The sequence below is a fragment of the Myxine glutinosa genome, chromosome 11 (genome assembly GCF_964187855.1).
Source record: "Myxine glutinosa chromosome 11, kmMyxGlut1.1, whole genome shotgun sequence".
Taxonomy (NCBI): Eukaryota; Metazoa; Chordata; class Myxini; order Myxiniformes; family Myxinidae; genus Myxine; species Myxine glutinosa.
This window is the reverse complement of record NC_136271.1, coordinates 105,595,237-105,617,499: the sequence shown is the minus strand read 5'-3', so window position 1 is coordinate 105,617,499 and position 22,263 is coordinate 105,595,237. Positions and strand designations below refer to the sequence as shown.

The window sequence follows — 22,263 nt, the reverse complement described above, 5'->3', positions numbered from 1 at the left end:
AGTGGGCGGAAACCAAATTCAAGATGGCGGCTCTGGCAGCCATATTGTATATGGGGTCGGGCCGGAAATCAAACAGAAGCATCCTCTACTCTGCCCCAACACACCACCGAGAAATGGGATAATGATCATGCCGGTAGAATTAGCCTGCATTCTCTCAGAAGGGGAACTGAATAACCGTGTCCTTATGGGCTTCCGAAGATTCCATAAAAATGTACACATGTTACATAATGTACAAGCCCAGCCTAAAGTACTCAAAAGTACAGCCAAAAAATCTAATCACTGCAAACTAATTACCTGTTAATGAGGCATAATACTTCTTTTATGATTATGTAACACGAGGTGTCTATCATATTTCACGATTATAGGATGTGATGGATTAAATTTTAATTTCCAGATAAATTTTCTGCCTCTTTCAAGCATGACAAATGAGAGGTCAATTGCACCTCCAATTAATGACACACTGAAGAGCTCTATGTTTTTATGGTATGGTGTCTCATTAGGGACTCTCCTTTGAATGAGTTCGTATTGGGCTTAAACACTTACCTTTAGCCTATTGTCTCTTGATTTAGCTGCCACTCCCATCATACAAATTGAGGATAATGATGTTTATTTACATAAAAATGAACAGGTAGGATCAACAACTAACATCAAAGAGCTATAGTTACTGAACATCTGTAAATTTTCAATAAAATTGTAACAGATGAAAAATGGTAAAACGATACGAAGGGTTAATGTGAAAGACACACAAGGGTTAATATAGGCAAGCAAAGGGTTAAATTGGTTTAAATGGTCAGGATATGTACTTTATCAATATAATTTATAATATACTCATGTTTTAATCATGCAAGTAGTGCAACATCACTTTCATTATAATAACCTATATTTTCGCTATTTTTCGATTTTGCTCAAAGACATTAAGGGGTTAATTCTCAAAACCTGTATTCCCATCACACATCGCTTGATTATTAAAAACCTGGTTGTATAGTACTCTTAAATTTGTGCGAGTGGCATTCATTTATTGTTATTGGTTTTGGTACAGTGGGGTCATTTATACCCCCGACCCCTAGATTTTCACCTGACCCTTCTGAGCGTGACCTTTTGACCCCTAAAACTGTACTGTGACCCCAATGAAAATTTCCTGATACCAATTTGTAGCCCAGCCTAATACCTTTATGATGATACCTAAAATGTTACAATACAACAATTGCAACATGGTGAAATAGCCATCTATATTCCCCCTACCCCTAATTTTAGGGCTGAAATTTGCCATGTCAACAGATGATAAATTCAGGCTAATCGGCACTTTCGCAAGAGAGTTGCCCAAGCAGGCCACCCTAGACAGGTGCACCATGGCCCATTCTACCAAAAAACACCAAAGACAAAAGTGTGTTCTTCCATGACTACCTCAACCCTTTTTAAGCACATTTCTGCTCTCTGGCTCCCCTACTAAAAACTTCATCCGATCAAAATGAAATTTCTTGAGCATAATCTAGGAATAAATTAGTTTAGAAAAAATAATAATGATGACGTCATCGGTCACGTGGTTCGGCCGCCTTATTTGTTTTAACACAAAAGCCTTAAAAACCACTGAAAATACATCCTGGTGAGGGTTTGCAATCTCTGATTGTTCTTTCTTGTTGCTTATTCTTTTCACCCTTGAGTAGTCCACCGTGAGTAGGTTTTCGACCGGTGACTTCATGAACTGGGGCGGGCCCATACTAGTCGGCTCTTTTGCTGCTCAGCAGCGGGTGTTATTACCTCTGCTACCAACGATGGTTATGTTTTCATTACTCTGTTTGACTCAGACCAAGATATCTCAAAAAGTTGTAGACAGGTTCAGAGGAAACTTGGTGAACAGGTTGGGTGTGGGACAAGGAAGAATTGATTCGATTTTGGTGAAGATCTGGATACGGGAATTATTTAATTCCCTAAGTGATTTTTCACCAATGAGTGATGGGACCAAAAACGATATATAGCATATCTCAAAAAGTTGTGGACGGATTCGAACAAAACTTGGTGAACAGGTTGGGTGTGGGACAAGGAAGAATTGATTCGATTTTGGTGGAGACTGAATACGGATCCAGATACGAGAATTATTTAATTCACCAAGTGATTCTTGAAATTATATTTCAAAAAGTTGTGGACGAGTTATGACAAAACGTGTTGAATGAGTTGGTTATGGGGCCTTTACACAGGATGGCGACCTTTGTGCCTCCCTTGTGCGACCATAAAATTTGCCAGGTCGCCGTTGGAGGCTCAAAGGAGGCAGAATGGTTGCCTAGGTCGTTCAAAGGTGGTACACAGGAGGGTCAGACATCGCCATGGACGCCATGGTCGCCGTAAATTTTTGAACATGTTCAAAACAGTCGCACAAATATCGCCGAGGAGGTTGATTGCTCAAAGGTGGCTCAAAGGAGGCAGAAGGGAGGCACAAGCATTGCCGTGGTTGCAGAATGGAGGCACAGTGGTCGCCCAATGGTCGCCAGGTAATAGATGCGTTCTGCTGCAAATTTTCCTGTCGATCTGGGCGATGCTTCTGCCTCCCTTGTGCCTCCTTTGGGCGACCAATAGCGTGCATTGAACGATGACTGTGGCGACCGCTGTGCCTCCATTCGGCGACCACGGCAACCCTTGAGCCACCATGGCAAAGCTTTTGCCTCTCTTCTGCCTCCTTTGAGCCACCTGTAGTGCCTCCTCAGCCTGCCTATAAATAGAGGGCTGGTACCTGCAGTGGTTCATTGTGTTTGCAGTGAATGGTGAACAACTCGACTCAAGAAAGTCTCCAGACTCAACAGGCACAATACATCATGCCTCCCAAGAAGTGCACAAGACCAAGGGCAAAGAACCGCAGAGGTGCCAGGATTACTGAAGAAGGTCCTGCTGGCCATGGTGATCGCCAAGAAGAAGTCCCTGGTGGCCAAGGTGGTGGACCTGATGGTGGAGCACATGCTGCCAAAAGTCAAGAGAATAAAGGTCCTCAAGACAAAGGTGAAGGGGATGAAGATACCCATGTTGATGGCCAAGGTGATGGTGATCAACAGGCCACAAGTGCCCTACAACCCTCCTGTAAGAAGAGGAAAAGAAAGGAAAAGGTTTCACCAAACCTCACAATAGAAGAAGAGGAGTCCATAGTAGAATGGCTCAGAGAGCATTCTTGGGCCAACCCTTTGGAGGAGTTCATCGAACATCGCTGGCTCCATTCGAAAGTAATTGTAGAAGGACCCTTCATCTTCTAGCTGCAGTTCTTGCATCAGTTGGCTGTAGTCCCCGAATTGTAACCTTCTCTGTTGTGTCAGCCAGGGGCGGACCCACCAGGTTCGTGGTCTCCTTCTTCTGTGCCTGTTCATCCTTCTTCTAAGGACAGCAATGGCCATCTGGTTCACCAGCAGTGCTTGGTGACCTTGTAAGATGGCAGTATGCAAGAGGAGTTGGTTGTTCATCCCAAAATCTTTATCTTCTGGAGATGTTCTCACTTTGGCAGCTAGGATGAAACTGATGGAAAAGCGCCAGAATCAGGGCATATATATACCCAGGCACTCCAGGTTGCCCAGCAGTCGCCAGGGGTTGCCCAAACAATGATCAAGGGTCGCCTAGGAGGCAGAAGCATGGCTGAATGGTCGCCCAGTGGTCGCCGTTAGTTGCCGTTGGTCGCCGATGATGGCACAGAGGAGGCACAAACATTGCTCGGGGGTCGCCTATGTAGCTTCTAATCGCATTGGTTGCCGTAGGTTGCACAGGGGAAGCAGGCAGGTGGCGCAGTGGACGCACAGGTCGCTCGTAGATCGCCATGAAAATTGCATTTTTGGTGGTTCAAGGGAGGCACAAGGATCGCTGGAGCAGTTACATAGAAACAGGATTTTCTGGGTTTAAGCGACCATTGAGCGTCCTGGCCATTTTTTGGTCGTTCAAAGGTGGCACAAAGGTCGCAGCCCTGTGTAAAGGGGCCCTTAGGCGACAAGAACAATTTTTCTCGGCACACTTTTCTTGAGCCCGAATGTATGCCTGTTTTAGTTTAATCTTTGCCTCCTCAAGTTTAACTGTTTTCAGGAGTTAACCTCAAATTTTTTTTTTTGTTCCTCATGTAACTGTTTAAGCTTATCTCTCTTCTGTTTGACTTCCTCATCAAGAGTCCCATGAGAAAGAAACGCTTCTGCTTTTCCTTTTTGGGCAAAGATTTCTCTGCAGCGTTTTTTGTGGGCAACTCTTATTTTACTGTAAATTTAATCCCTGCAACTGCAACACCTGTGATTTCATCAAAACCACTTCCCTGTCAGGATCGAACAGCTCCCTTCAAGTCACAGACCACTGTCTGCATTTCCTGTAATGCTATATTCGGTATCAGCTGCTGCTGCACTCTATGTAACAAACTCTACATCGGAGAGAACAGATGAAGACTCCATCGTTTTCGTGAACACAATGTACGCAAATAACCAAGAGCACAGTTTTCCAAACCACTTCTCAAAAGATCACTTCAACCTTCCTCGCTATTCCACCCAACACACAATCATTTGCCATATATCTGCATCATGGTGTCACCCTACGCCTGGTGTTGGCTTAGTGGTTAAGGTGTTTGGCTTGAGATCTTCTAGGGTTCTGATACTGAGCCCTTGTCATGTTGTTGAATCAAGACCAGTTGGGTTGACTCAGCTTGTCATCCTTCCATGGTCAGCAAAATGAGTACAAGCTGACTGGTAATTGGGGGCAATGCATTAGGGGCACAGCCATGCCCCCATAAAATGATGCAGGCAAGGAGCCACAGACTGCACATGAACGACCACCAGGGCATCACAGACACCTGTACTCCTATCCACCGACAAGGCCTTCATCCACAGCTTGATGGGTTGTTGCTCTCCCCTCTGGGCTGGTGCCCCCTGCCTCACACCTTGCTCAGCTTGATGCTATTAAAAACGGTCTTCATGATTGTTGGAATCTTCTGCGATGAGGTCTGTTGCTTTCACATCGCAGACAGGTTGGTCAACTCTCTGTATTTATAATACATCTAGAGCCTTCTTTTTGATCTTGCACCCTCTACCCCCTCTCTCTCTCCAGTTTCTGCAGGGCTCACATGGTCTGCCTGTAACCTCCCAAAATGTAACCTGTTTCACTCCCAAAATTTGTTCTCCTCATTTGTTCCTCTTTTCGCTTCCCTGTAGAACCAACTTCCCCAGTCCCTCCAGGGCTTCAAGACAGCTCTTCACCACTACCTCACCATTCCCTATGCATACTCCTGATCTCTTCTACCCAAAATGACCCCATTCCCAGGCACTCCATTTTTCCAGGTTATCGTGATTTCCCCCACCTCTTTTCGTTTGTTAGGTATCGGCCAGTTGGTTTGTTCCTTTTTTTTTTTTTAATCCCCACCTCCCCCTTCCTCTTTTTGCTGTGTCTCATTCAGCAGTGTGCAGCTTGTTCACCCCCATGTGTTGTGTCCTCTCCCTCCTCTTGATCTCAATCTCACTACTGCTCTGCAGTTGGTGTTTCACCCTTTTCCTTGTGTTCCCTTCCATTCTGTTACAGGTGTCTGTGATGCCCTGGTGCTTTTCCACAAGCCTTGACCATGTAGACAAAAAAGTGAAAAGAGCAAAGGGGGTTGGAAGGGAGACAACGTGGGGGCAAGAGTGAGAGTGAAGTGGAAGCCAGAAGATGGACAATAGGGGAAAGGGAAAATTTGGGGGAGCCCGGGCCTGATTACTAGAAGCCCAGATAAGCCTAGCCTATGGATAAATTAAATATCCGGCGAATGAAATTTATCCACTGGATAACTTCCAGCAACCGAGCCCAGGAGAATAAGACCCTTTCCCTATTAAAAAGATTTCCAGCTAAATAAAGGCATAGATGCAACTTTTAAAACAAGGAAAAATAGAAACAAACAACAACAACAAAAGAGCCAACGCAATCTCAAATCGATGTTATTTTTTGTCCAACACAAAAGGGCAAAACAACAATGAAGACAAATCAGAATGAAAAAGCCAAACACATCCTGACACGAGGCCAGAAGTTAAGCCTGAACAATAATTCATTTTTGGTGCCTTTTCTCTATTGACAACTTACAAGCAGAAAACTAAAAGTAAGAAGAGTAAGAAAGCATAAAAATGCCGTTTGCTAACGACTATATTTCTACGTGTTAACTACAATCATTAAAACAGCACAGAAACCTATAAAGATCAATTCCATTAAGGTTCCACAAGGTTTCAATTTTCAAGTTCATTCAACACACACAAACTCGTTTTTTCCTGAAAACTATGACAATCAACCATTGGGAAAAAGTTTTGTCATTCCTCCTCCAAGTACACATTTTTACACCAGCAGTTCAATACTAAATGTGTTCTGTGTTCAATACTAAATTTGTTTGGAAATCCAGGAAGTCCATGTTTGATTTTTATGCTCCACCAAAGGGACATCACTGAGTGTCGGTGATCTGTTTCGAGATCTCTACTGATCTATACTGAAACATCGGTTTTACCAACTAGTAAGTCCAGCTTTTTTCAGTTATAAACTTTTACTGTTGCTCTCGCTTGTTTCTGATCGATTTATGAATGGTTACAGCATATCATCCGAGGCTGTTCTCGCTATACGAGACTTCCGCATGTTCAGTGGCAGACTTCCTGTATTATCACTTCCTGTGTACATGTTGCAAGAGGTGATTTTGACTCAGGCCTTCCCTCTTAAACTTTAGATGCATTTATCAGATCGTAAACTTAAGACAACAAATATCATGCTCACCACTTTATTGTTTTTTACTTTTGCTCCAACGCAATTGCTATTTTTTTTCCCCCTGGGACATCAATAAATGGCTAAAACTTGTGTTGTTAGGTAGCATGACAGCAGAATGTGATGAACAGAATAGGGACAATATGGTGAGTACAAAAGAAAGCCACGGTAAAGGAAAATAGAGCGAAGCACGAGGATTCCAGAAGATTTTGGTGCACGGGCATGACAGGAATAAAAAGTTCAGGTAAGTCTAGAAACTGATCCATTCACCATCTTTGGTTGTGATGAAACTAATGACTTTCATCAAAAAGCACAGAGAATGAATATTAAAAACATGGATTTTTATAGGTACTGTGAGGATAGCCGAGAGGTACCCACACTCCCTCCCATCTGATTTGGGTATCTATGTGTGCGCAAAGTTCCTCAAGTGGATGTTAAACTGAGCGTCCCGTCTTGAAGTTGACAATACAACGGTGTCCTTCATGGAGAGTACGCACCATGGCCAAGTTCCAGCACACTTGGTCGGGTATCCTGTGTCGGAGTGGTGACCCGTCTCAGAGTGTAAACCTTGCTAAGAAGCTTCTGCGGCAGCTCCAACACCATTACAGAGCATGGTACATGATAATATTTTGAAACGCCAGGGCCAAGAAGAAAGCTGAAGTGATTGTTCCAAAATAATTTGTACACCTGTTCTGCCTCAGTCTTCACTACATCGATCAGAATGCAAAATCCATAACAGTCTCCCCATGTGAGCCCACGCAAAAGGAAATCCACCCTGGTACGAACAAGAAAATACTCGCATGAAACTGCAACATTCCAAGCCGAGAGAAGGTCAGGCCTTGCAACTGATAATTAGATCATAAGACGTGTAACAGATTTGTATTCCAAAAACTGTATCTTTGTTTATTCGTCAGGAAAAAAACCCACCACAGGCTGGTTCAATAAAATGAAAAAACAAAAAGGGATTTGTCAAGACGATGATGAGGAAATGAAAGTACAACTATTAGCCTCAAACAATGGTTTCAGGTTAATCCCACGCAGCTTTGTGCTGTCCAATGTCAGATTTCTAATGACTAATGTCAGATTCTGTCAGTGTCCTGTCTAATGTCAGATTTCTAATGACTAATGTCAGATTCTGTCAGTGTCCTGTCTAATGTCAGATTTCTAATGACTAATGTCAGATTCTGTCAGTGTCCTGTCTAATGTCAGATTTCTAATGTCTAATGTCAGATTCTGTCAGTGTCCTGTCTAATGTCAGATTCTGTCAGTGTCCTGTCTAATGTCAGATTCTGTCAGTGTCCTGTCTAATGTCAGATTCTGTCAGTGTCCTGTCTAATGTCAGATTCTGTCAGTGTCCTGTCTAATGTCAGATTCTGTCAGTGTCCTGTCTAATGTCAGATTCTGTCAGTGTCCTGTCTAATGTCAGATTCTGTCAGTGTCCTGTCTAATGTCAGATTTCTAATGACTAATGTCAGATTCTGTCAGTGTCCTGTCTAATGTCAGATTTCTAATGTCTAATGTCAGATTCTGTCAGTGTCCTGTCAAATGTCAGATTTCTAATGTCTAATGTCAGATTCTGTCAGTGTCCTGTCTAATGTCAGATTCTGTCAGTGTCCTGTCTAATGTCAGATTCTGTCAGTGTCCTGTCTAATGTCAGATTCTGTCAGTGTCCTGTCTAATGTCAGATTCTGTCAGTGTCCTGTCTAATGTCAGATTCTGTCAGTGTCCTGTCTAATGTCAGATTCTGTCAGTGTCCTGTCTAATGTCGGATTCTGTCAGTGTCCTGTCTAATGTCAGATTCTGTCAGTGTCCTGTCTAATGTCAGATTCTGTCAGTGTCCTGTCTAATGTCAGATTTCTAATGTCAGATTCTGTCAGTGTCCTGTCAAATGTCAGATTTCTAATGTCTAATGTCAGATTCTGTCAGTGTCCTGTCTAATGTCAGATTCTGTCAGTGTCCTGTCTAATGTCAGATTCTGTCAGTGTCCTGTCTAATGTCAGATTCTGTCAGTGTCATGTCTAATGTCAGATTTCTAATGTCTAATGTCAGAGTACTGTATTTTGTCCCGTCTGTCACGCTGCAACAGGTTGGAAGTGAAGTCGAACGCATCATCCATGCGGATGCCACAAGTTCCAGCAACAGGTAGTTTGTGGATAACTCACAATGATAATGAAAGACCCAATATATGAACTTCCACGAGCCTTTTATACGATCCCAGTGTTATACCTGAACACAAGTAGATCGAGCGCATCACAATGATCCAGACTCGACCAAATCTAATTTCGATGAGGTTCATGGCTTCCCCAAAAGAGTTACAATCATTAAAACCCTGCTCTGTATGTGTGACACCATGTTTACCGCAGTACAATGGACAGTCATCTAGAAAGGATTTGGGTTATAGCTGTCCAGCAATCTAAGAGGCTATCTTTGTATTTATATAAAAAACGGCACCATGTGACGACGTGAACCCTATTCACCACAACCTTACTACCATTACATCCACACATTCCTCACCCTCGTTCCTTTTTCAATTACCAGACATACCAGTGGAGACTAGAGTGAAAAGGGGCAGAAAATGAAATAAATCTACTTGTGCGCAAATAAGAAAACAGAAAAATAAATCATTTACATAATTATATTACCTTATCACAACCACTTTGTTGAGGAATTTTTAACCAATGTCAGCTTGGTTACCTGCTACCTTATTGATGGTGGACGGAGCAAGGTATCATTAGCTGTTGCAGATCTACAGACAAATCCTTCCAAGTACTGAACTTAACGAGGCAAAACCGCAAGGACGGTGACCATCCAATTACCCACGCCGTTTGCAGAACAGCATTTCATTCATCGACACCACAAGTGTGACCTGCCACAGCGGAATGAGCCGAAGTAACAAAAACCAAATCAGTTTGGGGATATCTACATTTCTTTGAAAATAATGGAATGTTTGAGCTGGAGGTGATGATGTGCATTGTAGCGGACGTCAACACGCATGTGAGTGCAGCAGAACTAGAGGAATGTGTTGGTAAATTTGACTGGGGCACAAGGAAAGGAGAAGGCCGAGAGCTGGTGGCAAGGAATGGGTTGGCCTTATAGGCCATGAGCAGGTCTGAGCTTTCGTTCAGTTTCATTCCATCAAAAGGATGCAACTTATCTTCGCTTGAATACATTTCAGAAACATATTTTCTCATCAATATAAAAAGTTTGCATCATGAATTTTGTCCTCCAACACCAAGTATTTGCCGTTAATAATTAGCACTATTTTCTTATACCGTATCCGCTTGCGGGGCAGTGAGTTTGTCGCACGGCGTAGTAGTATTGACACCCAGCCAATCATCAGCCAGTATTCTCACAACAAGCACTATATTTATCCATCAATGGCGTCCTCCATGGAAAGGGTGAATTGCGACGATGTCTGTAGAAAAGGCATCAAAAATTGCACCAACTGTGTGTCATACACATATAATCTGTTATGAAACAAGATATTCGTACCTTCACACAGATTCGATGGAAGTAGATGTAGAATGTAGAAGGAAGTAGAGGACGGGGTAGACCAAGAAAGACTTGGCTAAAGATGGTCGAAGAAGAAATGCGGGCAAGTGGGTTAACAAGGGGAGATGCAGAAAATAGGGCAAAATGGAGAAGATTGTCTTGGGGACCGCAAGGCTAACCCCCGCTCTTGCAGGGAAAATGGCCTTAAAATGCCTGTTGTTGTTGTTGTACACAGATTCGATGGGATAAGTACCATGAATATCTAATATTAATCGGATGGATGACACATGTGTGTGTGTGTGTGTATATGTGTGTGTGTGTATATATATATATATATATATATATATATATATATGTGTGTGTGTGTGTGTGTGTGTACACGTGTGTGTATTTTTGCGGGTTTCAGGAGGTGTAACGGAGACCTCCCAGGACCCAAAGTATCCACCTCCTCTTCCGTAAGGGATCACGGTTCATGGACCAAGCTTTTCAACTTTTTCAGAGTTTTTTCCAGAGAATTTATAGATAGGGTAGACCTCGTAAAATGTGGGCGTGAACACCTCATGTAGTAGGTGGGGCTAGTAGGTGAGACCTTCTCATGAGAGCTTCTCACATCTGTATGGCCAGTGTGTGTCAGCCATGGTGGCATAATGTGCCATCGACATTTATCTTTATAGGCGACGGCCCAATGGGCGTGACAGCCAGAGCAGGTGACTCTGCCCAGGTGTAGGGGATCGGGAGAGACCTGGCTTGTGTGAGGAAGAGACATATGGGCAAAATAAATAAGCAGCAAGGAGATAAGGCAAGGAAGTGTACAAGTTGGAAGAGGATGGTGGGAAGATGATCCATTTATTGTCTCATGACAGGGATGAGGATAGTAAGGACATGAAGGGGTGGGGGGAGGGGAGTAGTGATTAAAGATATTGGTGGGGGACTATTGACAGAGAGCGGGGCAGTATTGAAGGCAGGGGAAGGACATTTCAAGGAGCAGTTGAGCCGGGGGAGGAAGCAACAGCGAGCTGGTGCTTCCGTGTTATGTAGAGGGGAAAGTGGAGATCACAGAGGAAGAGGTACGGGCCGCATTAAAGAGGGTGAGCGTTAGGCATTGATGAGGTGTGTATAGAGATGCTCATTGCTGTGGGAGAAGTTGGAGTCAGTTGGATGAAGAGGCAGGTTGAATGCATGTATGTGAGAGGGTTGGATTCTGAAAGAGATTAGAGGACAGGGCTAATTGTGCCGATGGATGGATGGTTGAGATGGTTGAGAAGAGTGATGGAAATGAATGTAGAAGGAAGTAGAGGACGGGGAAGACCGAGAAAGACTTGGCCAAAGATTGTGGAAGAAGAAATGCGGGCAAGGGGGTTAACAAGGAGAGATGCAGAAAATAGGACAAGATGGAGAAGATTGTCATGGGGACCGTAAGGCTAACCCCCGCTCGAGCAGGGAAAATGGCCTTAAAATGCATGTTGTTGTTGTTGCTAATTGTGCCGATATGGAAAATGAAGGGCAATACTCGATATCGAGTGAAGTACAGAGGCATTATACTACTAAGTCATGTCATAAAGATACTGGTGAGGATTCTGGATGGGAGGATAAGGAACAGTGTGGAGATGGAGATCGGGCAAGAGCAACAGGGGTTTAGGAAGGGTAGGGGGATGACGGATGGGATGTTCATACTGAAAGAGTTGGTGGAGAAGAGGTTGAAGTTGCAAAGTGAAATGGCATTGGGATTTGTGGACCTGGAGAAGACCTAGGATGCTGTCATGAGAGAGATGGTGATGGTGACACTGAGATGGATGGGAGTGCCAGAAGCAAAAGTGAGGTTGGTGGAAGGGATGTCCAAGGAACGAAGGGAAGAGTTTTGGTTGGTCCTGGGATGTCGGAGTTCAGTGTGAACATCACGTTGAGGAAAGCAATCTCTCTCGGCCCACTAATGTTCATCATGGTGATGGAGCTGGTAAGCAGGAGGGTAAATATGAAAGATATTCTGGGGATGATGTTGTATGCGGATGATCTGGCTGTTGTGGCATAGAGCAGGCAGGAGATGCAGGAAGTACTGGCAGAGTGAAGAAGGCATTTGAGAAGCATGGACTGAAGATGCAAGTTGAACCACATGATAGGTGCAAAAGGGTGTGGATGGTGAGTGGTGGCTGGGATAGAATAGACACAATCTGCATGTGCCCCTGAGGGAGAGAGAGAGGTTTCTACATAGTGGCAGTAGAGTTCTATGGAGCACAGTTCGGAGTGAGATTGCCACAGGAGTGCCCAGCCTGAACAGCTGGAGAGAGAATGGAACCTGAGCAATCGGTGGTGGCACGAGAGGAGCGGTGCATCTGTTTACACGACAACCACGACAACCCCACCATGACCTGCGCAAAACAACTCAACTCAAAATCTTGCCATATATCCCCAGTTATTTCCTCTTTGCTGGAAAGTATCTTTCTTTATTTTGTTTATTCTTCCACCATTCCCAGCAGTTTCCTTGTTCATACATGTCTATAGCCGCAGTGGAGCAGGTATTTATATACAACTGATCAGTGGTGTGTTCTCTGTCGTTTTCCATCAATATTTGTGCCTTGTGCCCCATTAGCAACTTAATAGCGTTTTTTTCCTGAAAATTGCGAATATTGGCGTGAAGATGTCGTCATGTTCTGCAAACGCGAAGCATCGGGTAGCAGCAACTGTTGGTTCAAGTGTGATCGGTGTAGTTGTGTCACACAGAACTTCATGCTAGCGGATGAATTTGCTCGATTACGATTCAGTTATCCTAGGAACGCCCTGTGTGTACATGGTTGGATGTGCCTCCCATACAGGCAACAATATCTAATGCAGATATTTATGTGAAACTTTGCATGCTTACAAGACGGCACCTTACTTTAAGTCTGCGCCTAATTTAATTGCAAAAGCTGGTCAATTATGCGAAAAACTATACACGCACGTGCGCACACACTCAAACAAAGTCCTTCAAATCAAGTTTTTATAATTTCAAAGAAATTATTTTTTGCCTGGATTTGATGAAGAATTTGTCCAAAAGTCTACTCCCCTTAACAAGAGCAAGCTCTCCGGCACATCGTACCTCTTCATCGTAGAACCGACATTGGGAATTTCATGACATGCCCTACGAAGCTCCACAATGGCCACCATGGAAACCCCCCCCACCCCCCACCAAAAAACCAAGATAAATAAACAAGTGTTTTGATAAAGAATTGCTCTGTTATCAGTACTGAATGAAGTTTTATCACAGGAGATTGTATTGGTAAGGTAACTGTCACAATATTTACCTGCATTTTTTTAATTAAAACGTTTCACAGCCGTGAATGGAGCTCTACAATATATGAACAAAACGGCATTGTCAACCTACCAGGAGAGGGCATTGGTAATGAGGGGGTAAGGATCGATTAATTACCTCCACTACACTGCCGAAAGCAGACAGAGGTTATGTGTTCACTCCTGTTTGTTTGTCTGTCTGTCTGTGAGCAGGATATCTCAATAAGTTGCAGACGGATTTGGACGAAATCTGGTGGACAGGTTGGGTGTGTGACAAGGATGAATCGATTAGATTTTAGTGAATATCTGGATTCGAGAATTTAAAAAGTGATTCTTCACCATTGGGAGATAAGGCTAAAACCGATACATAGCACGATATCTCAAAAAGTTATGGACAGATTTGGACGAGGTGGAGAGGTTGTGTGTGTGTGACAAGGACTAATCAATTAGATTTTAGTGAAGATCTGAATATGGATTCGGATATGAGAATTATTTAATTTATCAAGCGATTCTTCACCATTGAGAGATCGGGCGAAAAGCGAAATATAACATGATATTAACAAACGTTATGGACGAGTTATGACTAAACTTGGTGGAAGAGTTGGTTAGGTGACAAGAACAAGCCGATTAGCTTTTGGTTCAGGTCCGAATCCAGATCCGGCCTATCAGTGGGATACAAAACATAAACACGAGTGGAAATGCAATGATTCGTGTAGTTCTGGCATATCTCGATCTCCATTTCTGTTTTTCTTCTCTTCACCAATTCCCTATATTTCCTATATTTCCCGGTGTGTACCCCGGTTTAGAATAGGTACACCGTATCCCTGCGCATCGTAAGAGGCGACTAAGGGTTGGCGTTAGGAAGGGTATCCGGCCATAAAAACATTGCCTCAAACAGGGAACCATGATTGTCATGGGGCCTGCAAGGCTAACCTCCGCTCTAGTGGGGAAAATGGCCTTAAAAACGATCATTCATTCATTCATTCACCAATTCCCTATATCCTCACTTATCTTTTTGACTCGCTTACACTAGGGTGCATCAAACGCCCCATGATTTTCAAAAAGTTGTTGTATTTTAATGTCTATTCCCTCAAATGTTACACTTGTTGGTAGAAGTATGTATGCAAAAAATAGATGAAATCAGAGGTGGTCCTGGGTGGCCACCGGCCACTTTTATATATTTAGGGCCATTTAGGGCCACAGCTAAACTACTTTACAAGATAATGTAAAATTAACTACAAGATAATGTAAAATTAACCATTATACCTATATACAAAAGTAAAGTCCTACTTTTACTAAATGCCTAATATCAAACAGTTAAAACAACCTTACATGTCAATGTAAAATTAACCAAAATCGTTCTTCATATTACAAAGTTGTAGTACAGTGTTGTAGTATTGTACTTTCATTGATTAAAAGTTTGAAAATGTATTAAGCACAACGCCAATGTCACTACTCCAACTTTGCTCGTTTCCGCAAATTTGGCCTCGCTTTGCGGTCACATTCAACCACTTGAAGAAGATTTTGGAAGTGGTCTTCTCTTCTTGCAGTTGAGACAAAATCAGTTGCGAGCTTTACTGCTCTCTCCGCAGGGTCATTCACAACATTAAGCCCATCCACAATGGACTTGGCTGCCTTGAAGTGCTCATTGTTCTGCCAAGTGTCAACATCCTCTGTTAGGAAGGTCATATCTAGGTGAAGAAGGTTTACTGTAAACCACGAGTCCTCGTTCACAAGATCAGCCAGGGTTGTCGCTTCTGTAATTTTTGGAAATGACGGTTTGCCATATCCAGAACCGTAGCGGTGTTTTGGAGTGCTTGGCATTTCATCTGGTTGTATGGCCAGTAACACATCTGCAAGGGCACGACGATCCTTTTGAGGAATTGCATTGCTGAACAGTGCCAAAACAACCAGTTCTGGGGTTAAATACCACAAATGTCTATCAAAGGCTTTCACAGCGCTGACTGAAATGGTTGAGTTGACAGCTTTATAGTTGAGCAGAGTCTTGTAAAAGCACAAATCAAACCATGGGGCATTTGAAGCAGACTGACATATGAGCCACCAATCACAATAAATATAAACAACAAAAACAACAAACTCCTTCAGTTTTTTCTGTTGATGTTGTGTTGTTACAGTTCCTCGAGGTAGTAGAGAAATTTGCTCTTCAAGTAGGCATATTTTGATGGAATAAAGAATCTTTGACATCCACCTTGCTTTATGCATGGCCCCTGGTCTGTGGAGTGTTCCTTGTTTTGTGACATCATCATCGAGGACTACCTGGCAGAGTTGTGCCATTTCCTTGTAGTCTTCCCTACAGTATGAAGCGCTTGTGCGGATTGTGCTTAAAACCTTGTTTTTGCAGGATAAAAGCAGCTGTTGTGCATAGTCATTGTACATGGAAATGTCAATTTTGGTTAAACTTTCATTCTTTGCATGCGATATGCGTTCCCAATTCTTCTGGAATTTTTGGAACAAAGATACTTCTGGAGACTTTGATGCCTCAATTTTGAGAACGTCAAACACATGATCCAGGATTACCTCTCCAACATGATGGCGACATGCACACCACAGAAGAGCACGGTCCAGTTTTGATTGAATGGTAACACAGGCAGCTGTAACGTGTCCAGTGTTTGATGCTGTTGTGTCAAAACATAAGTTGACAACTGATTGTTTGCACTTCCATGAATGTAGATACGTGTAAGTGTGCTCGGCAATGATGTCACCTGATGACCTATCACTTCCAGGAGGATATCTAGCCACCCCCAGTAGCTTTACATCAGTGGCATTCCCAACCAACACTGGCAATCTTTCTTCCTTGACATTCTTGTTTGTGAGCGTTGGTATCTGCTTGCCATCCCAGTGAAGTGTTGCAGCTGTTGGGGCGATCCAATTTTCTTGAATATCTTTGGCGATAGCACTTGTTATTGATCGTCGAGCCTTATCAGCAGTTGAGTACGACTTGGCCACACGACGTGGATCACCTCCTGCCTCTTGAATTACAGCTTTGGTGAGCGCAACCTGTTGAACAGGAGTTATGTTTAGTCGAGTAGCAACAGACACAACTGAATGTCTTTTCAGAATATCATGAGGAATAAAGGCAGATGTACCTGCATATGTTGATCTGTGGTGACTACGCTTCCTTTGAAACTCTGGAATCGCCTCTTCTTCAGTTTCTTCCAAGCTATCTGCAGAGTCACTATCATCAGAGCATACAGAACTAATTGTCATCTCTTGTACACTGGATGATTCATGACGTTCTCGTCTTGAAGCTTCCGCTAAGAGGCGTTTTTCTTTTCTATGATCTTTATCAACTTTCTTCTTGTCAACACCACCAAATGAGGCTACTCTGTCAGATTTCATTGACTCTAAAAATACTCTATCTTCCTCATTCTTAATGTTTGTCATTGCATCTTTTGTCCATACACCAAAGGTCTTATCAAGACGTTCATTCATGGTTTGCAACTTAGCCAAAGTGCTTGGAGATTCTCGGCGAGAAACAGGTATTTGACGCAATTTGTTATTGTCATTAAGAAGGTCAAGTATTAGTTTGCAGCATTGATGGTCTGAAAGCATAGGAATATTTGCTTTAGTGTAGAATTTTTTCAGCTGGATAAGGACGATGCTGGCAGATTTCCATTTCAGTGGCTGAGTTTGTTTGCCTTCACATATTTCTTTCTGGATGTACCACATCACGCATCGAAGAACCTGCCGGCAAGTTGGGAGGCGGACTCCTGTCAATGTACCATCTGCTTCTGTAAAAGCATTGCCAAGACCAAAAATGGCACTTGCTAATCTGGTCTTCTTATCTGCCATCTGAAAGAAAATAAAGGATATTATTAGACTACTAGTATGGGACCCACGATTAGACCTCCGATTTCATTCATGTAAAAATACAAACTAATTATCAAACCATCGTTTTTTGCATAAAATTGTTATATTTGTATTCCTCTCATCAAGACCTTCAATTTGATACCAAACATGACTAGGTTTGGGTGTAAAATAACAAAATCAAACATTTTTACATAGTGCGGCCCCGAAAATGGCCCTAAATATATAAAAGTGGCCGGTGGCCACCCAGGACCACCTCTGATTTCATTTATTTTTTGCATACATACTTCTACCAACAAGTGTAACATTTGAGAGAATAGACATTAAAATCCAAGAACCTAAGGGCGTTTGATGCACCCTAGCTTACACCCCACCCGATGCTTGCATACATACCCCTTACTCAAAATCTTCCATCTAAGATTTGAAACAGATGAAAGCTAACCGTTTGCCATGATTCATTCTCACATACACACTCCATAACAGATTCATTCGCTCCGATTCGTAATCCTTACTTTGGCTTGCAATGAAGGTCGTGATGCCGTTTGAGATTTGACTTCAAGGTGAAAGACCTTCCACAGAGCTTACACTGATAAGGCCTTTCCCCTGTGTGACAGCGCATGTGAACAGAAAGTGCTGATGGGCAGCGCACACGTTTCCCACAAATGAAACACATATTGAGGGTTTTTGGAGCGTGCATCTTATGCTCGGCCATAGTAGACTTTGTTGGGAACCCCCTGCTGCGCTGCTTCACGTGAAAATGTTTTTCGCCAAAATGGCACTTGCAGTGCACGGCCAACTGAGATTTTGTACGAAAGCTTTTCCCGCAATCCCTGCAAATGAACATCTTTCCGCTCACGTGGCGCCTCTCATGTGCCGCAAGGTTCGAAGAACTAGTGAAGGCTCTTCCGCAGTATTTACAAGGGTAAGGCTTCTCTCCTGTATGACTCCTCATGTGTACTATCAAAGAAGAGCGACATCCAAATCCCTTGCCGCACACCGTGCATAATAAAGGCCAGTTACGTGTATCTTGAAAGACAAACTGTTCATCTTTTCTGGGCCTTCCTATGGGTCGCTTGCCTTGTTGTCTTAAACACCCATGCTCCATGGGGGAGGATTCAGAGGGAACCAGGGGAAGTTCCCCAAAACCGTTACCAAGTTGAGGCTCAAGCTCGTTGCCCATCCTGGCCATCGCCGTCAAACTTGAGGCCTCCACATCCAAATGACAAACAGCCTGCTGGCCATTTCCTTGTCCAGAAAACACATCACCTACATGGCGACAAAGGAAATAACCAGTGTCAGTTCAATTTACCCACAGGGGCAAAATATAATTTGCATTAGATTCTTCTGGCAAAAATTATATCGGGGGAAAAAAATTGAAAGAGAAATGCACGGTTGATCGCAACGAGCATACATGGTGGATCCCTAAACTTCAGGGATGCCGGCTTCAAAGCTCAATACATTGGGGGCGAACCCTGCCATGCCTCGTTAGTGCTCCAACTCGTTAGTACAGTGCATTCAGTACCCCGGTGTGTACCCCGGTTTAGAATAGGTACACCGTATCCCTGCGTGTCGTAAGAGGCGACTAAAAGGGTTGGCGTCAGGAAGGGCATCCGGCCATAAAAACATTGCCTCAAAAAGAGAACCATGACAATTACAACGAGATATGGGCAGGGTACAGCCCGAAGTACCCCGTGGGGGACCTCACTCCCTCTCGTCAAAACTCAAGGTGGGGAACCCGATCGAAGCAAGGGTGGAAATCACTCCATTTATGACGACGAAAAGTCTGATGCCCGACGTGGAGATCGGTTTCTGAGGTTTGGGACGTGGAATGTAGGGACAATGACAGGGAGATCAGGAGAAGTGGTGGAAGTATTGGTCAGAAGAAGAGTGGACATATGTTGTGTGCAGGAGACGAGATGGAAGGGAAGTGGTGTGACATGTGAGAATGGTGAAGGGTAGGCAGGGACAGAAATACAAGTTTGTGTGGCAAGGGTGCCCAGAAGGCATGAATGGTGTTGGTGTCCTGTTTTCTGAGGAGTTTGTAGACAGTGTGGTGAGCGTGATGAGAGTGAGTGAAAGGTTGATGATGGTGAAAATGATGATTGGAAAGCTCTTGGTGAACGTCATCTCGGGATATGCTCCGCAGGTTGGTCGGAGCGATGAAGAGAAGGACAGGTTCTGGTGTGCAATAGAGAAGCTGATGGAAAACGTGAAAGATAAGGAAGTTGTTGTGGTAGGAGGAGACCTAAATGGACATGTGGGAAGTAGTATGGACGGTTTTGAGGGAGTTCATGGGGGTTACGGATATGGTGTGAGAAATGGAGAAGGTGAAAGGATTTTGGAGTTTGCTGATGGAGCTGATTTGTTGATTTGTCATACTCAGTTCCAGAAAGAGGATAATAAGCTTGTTACATACACGTCAGGTGGGTCGACGACAACCGTTGACTACCTGATGGTGCGTAGGCGAGATAGGGGGCACCTCCGGGACACAAAGGTGATCCCGGGGGAGGATGTTTCACAGCACCACTTGGTTGTCTGCGACATAAGGTTGAAAGGTGCGAGGAGAGCTCGGCGGGTGAAGTACCAACCGAGAATGAAGGTGTGGAGGTTGAAAGAGGTGACAGTGAGGGGGGCATTAAAAGAGAGGCTGAGTATGGTAGAGGATGATGTGGTTGAGCTTGAAAGTGGTTGGATGTCAATGAAAGATAGTCTGTTGGGAGCCGTTGGTGAGGTATGTGGATGGAGAAAAGGACCACCGAGGCACTCGGAAACATGGTGGTGGGATGATGAAGTTGGAAAGAAGATTGACGAGAAGAGGAAGAAGTTCAAGGAGTGGCAGAAGGCAAAGGGTACGGGGGCAGAAAAGGAAGAGCATGAAAGTTATAAGGTAGCCAAGAAGGCTGCAAAGAAAGAGGTAGCAACGGCGCAGGAGGCATGTCGGAAAATGTTCGGAGAACGCTTGGATTTGGAAGAGGGTCAGAGAGCGGTATTCAGGATGGCAAAGCAGATAGCGAAAGAGAGGTGTGATGTGATGGGGTGAGTTGCTTGAAGGATGAAGTGGGACAAACCTTTTTGGACCCAGATGGAATTAAAGGAAGATGGAAGAGATATATGGAAATACTGTTGAATGCAGAGAATGAATGGGATGGCAACATAGAGAGTAACCCAGTTTTAGGATAGGCAGAGAAGATAACCGAGAAGGAAGTTGAGGAAGCGATTAAAGCAATGAAGAGTAGAAAAGCGGGAGGGCCGACGGGAGTTGTGGGAGATATGTTGAAGGCAGCGGGAAATTGGGGGTGTGAAGAGAATGACAGAAATCTACAATCTGGTGGTGAAAGAAGGCCGCGTTCCAGTGGCTTGGGAACTGAGTACCCTCCTCCCGCTATACAAGGGGAAAGGTGACCCTCTGGACTGTGGCTCGTATCGAGCGATAAAGTTATTGGAGCATGGAATGAAGGTATTGGAAAGGGTGTTGGAGAGGAGGATAAGGAAGAAAGTGAAGATTGACGAAATGCAGTTTGGATTTATGCCAGGAAGAGGAACGACAGACGCGCTTTTTATTGTGAGGCAGTTGCAGGAGAAGTACATGGAGAAGAGGAAGAAGTTGTTTCTTGGGTTTGTTGATCTGGAGAAAGCATTCGATAGGGTTCCACGTGAAGTAGTGACATGGGCATTGAGGAAGTTAGGAGTGGAGGAATGGTTGATCAGAGTAGTGATGGCAATGTACAAAAGAGCGTGCACAGCTGTAAGGACGAAGGATGGGAACAGTGGTGAATTTGAGGTGAAGGTGGGAGTGCATCAGGGGTCGGTACTAAGTCCACTACTATTTGTAGCTGTGATGGAGGTGCTGGCTCGGAACGTAAAGGAGGGTTTACCGTGGGAGTTGTTGTATGCAGATGATCTGGTGTTGATTGCAGAAAGTATGGATGGACTGAAGGAGAAGATGAACAAGTGGAAGGAATGTATGGAGACGAAAGGTCTGAAGGTGAATATCGGAAAAACAAAGGTGATGGCAAGTGGTAAAGCATGTGGTGAGGTGGAAAGAACTGGGAAGTGGCCATGTGCTATGTGCAGGAAGGGTGTCGGAGTGAACTCAATTCATTGTACAATGTGCGCTGAGTGGGTTCATCAACAATGTAGTGGTTTGAGAGGGTCATTAACCAGTGTGGCAGCTACATTCAAGTGTAAGGTGTGCACAGAGGGAGCTGCAGATGGAGGAAATGTTGAGTTGGATCTTGGAGACGGCATGAAGCTGGAAGGTGTGAAAACATTTTGTTACCTAGGAGACATGCTGAATGGAGAAGGTGGATCAGACTCGGCAACGGTTGCTGGAGTGAGATGTGCATGGAAGAAGTTTCGGGAACTGAGTGGCGTGCTGACGAGGAGGGGAGTGTCGTTGAAGCTGAAGGGAAAGGTGTATGCTGCATGTGTGAGAAGTGTTATGATTTATGGGAGCGAGACATGGGTAATGAACGTAGAGCAGCAACGAAGGCTGGAAAGGGTGGAAAGGGTGGAAATGTGAATGGTTCGGTGGATGTGTGGAGTATTGTTGAGAGAGAGGAAGCCAAATGATGAATTGCGAAAGATGATGGGAATGGAGCATGTGATGGATGCTGTGAAGAGAAACAGTTTGAGATGGTTTGGTCATGTGTTGAGGAAGGATGAAAGTGACTGGTTGAGAAGAGTGATGAAAATGAATGTGGAAGGAAGTAGAGGACTGGGAAGACCGAGAAAGACTTGGCTAAAGATGGTCAAAGAAGAAATGCGGGCCAGGGGGTTAACAAGGGGAGATGCAGAAAATAGGGCAAAATGGAGAACATTGTCATGGGGACCACAAGGCTAACCCCCGCTCTTGCAGGGAAAATGGCCTTTTTAAATGCCTGTTGTTGTTGTATTCAGAAAGTATTCAGACCCCTTCACTTTTTTCACATTTTGTTACGTTGCAGCCTTATGCTGAAATCGTTTAAA

At 43.9% G+C, this 22,263-nt stretch overlaps 2 protein-coding genes across 2 annotated transcripts in view; both read right to left on the bottom strand.

Annotated features, from left to right (window-relative positions):
• Positions 1-22,263, bottom strand: part of LOC137437039 (uncharacterized) — a 37,337-nt gene that overhangs the window by 1,142 nt on the left and 13,932 nt on the right. Inside the window, exon 7 of the mRNA XM_078786979.1 lies at positions 18,448-18,561. Coding sequence (XP_078643105.1) covers positions 18,448-18,561 — 114 coding nt within the window. The remainder of the gene's footprint in view (positions 1-18,447; positions 18,562-22,263) is intronic.
• LOC144894326 (uncharacterized) lies at positions 14,532-17,282 on the bottom strand. Its single transcript, XM_078786978.1, has 2 exons — positions 16,575-17,282; positions 14,532-16,485 (listed from the first exon to the last, which is right to left on the bottom strand). The coding sequence occupies exons 1-2, from the start codon at positions 16,668-16,670 to the stop codon at positions 14,920-14,922; spliced, it is 1,662 nt and encodes a 553-aa protein (XP_078643104.1). The 5' UTR covers positions 16,671-17,282; the 3' UTR covers positions 14,532-14,919.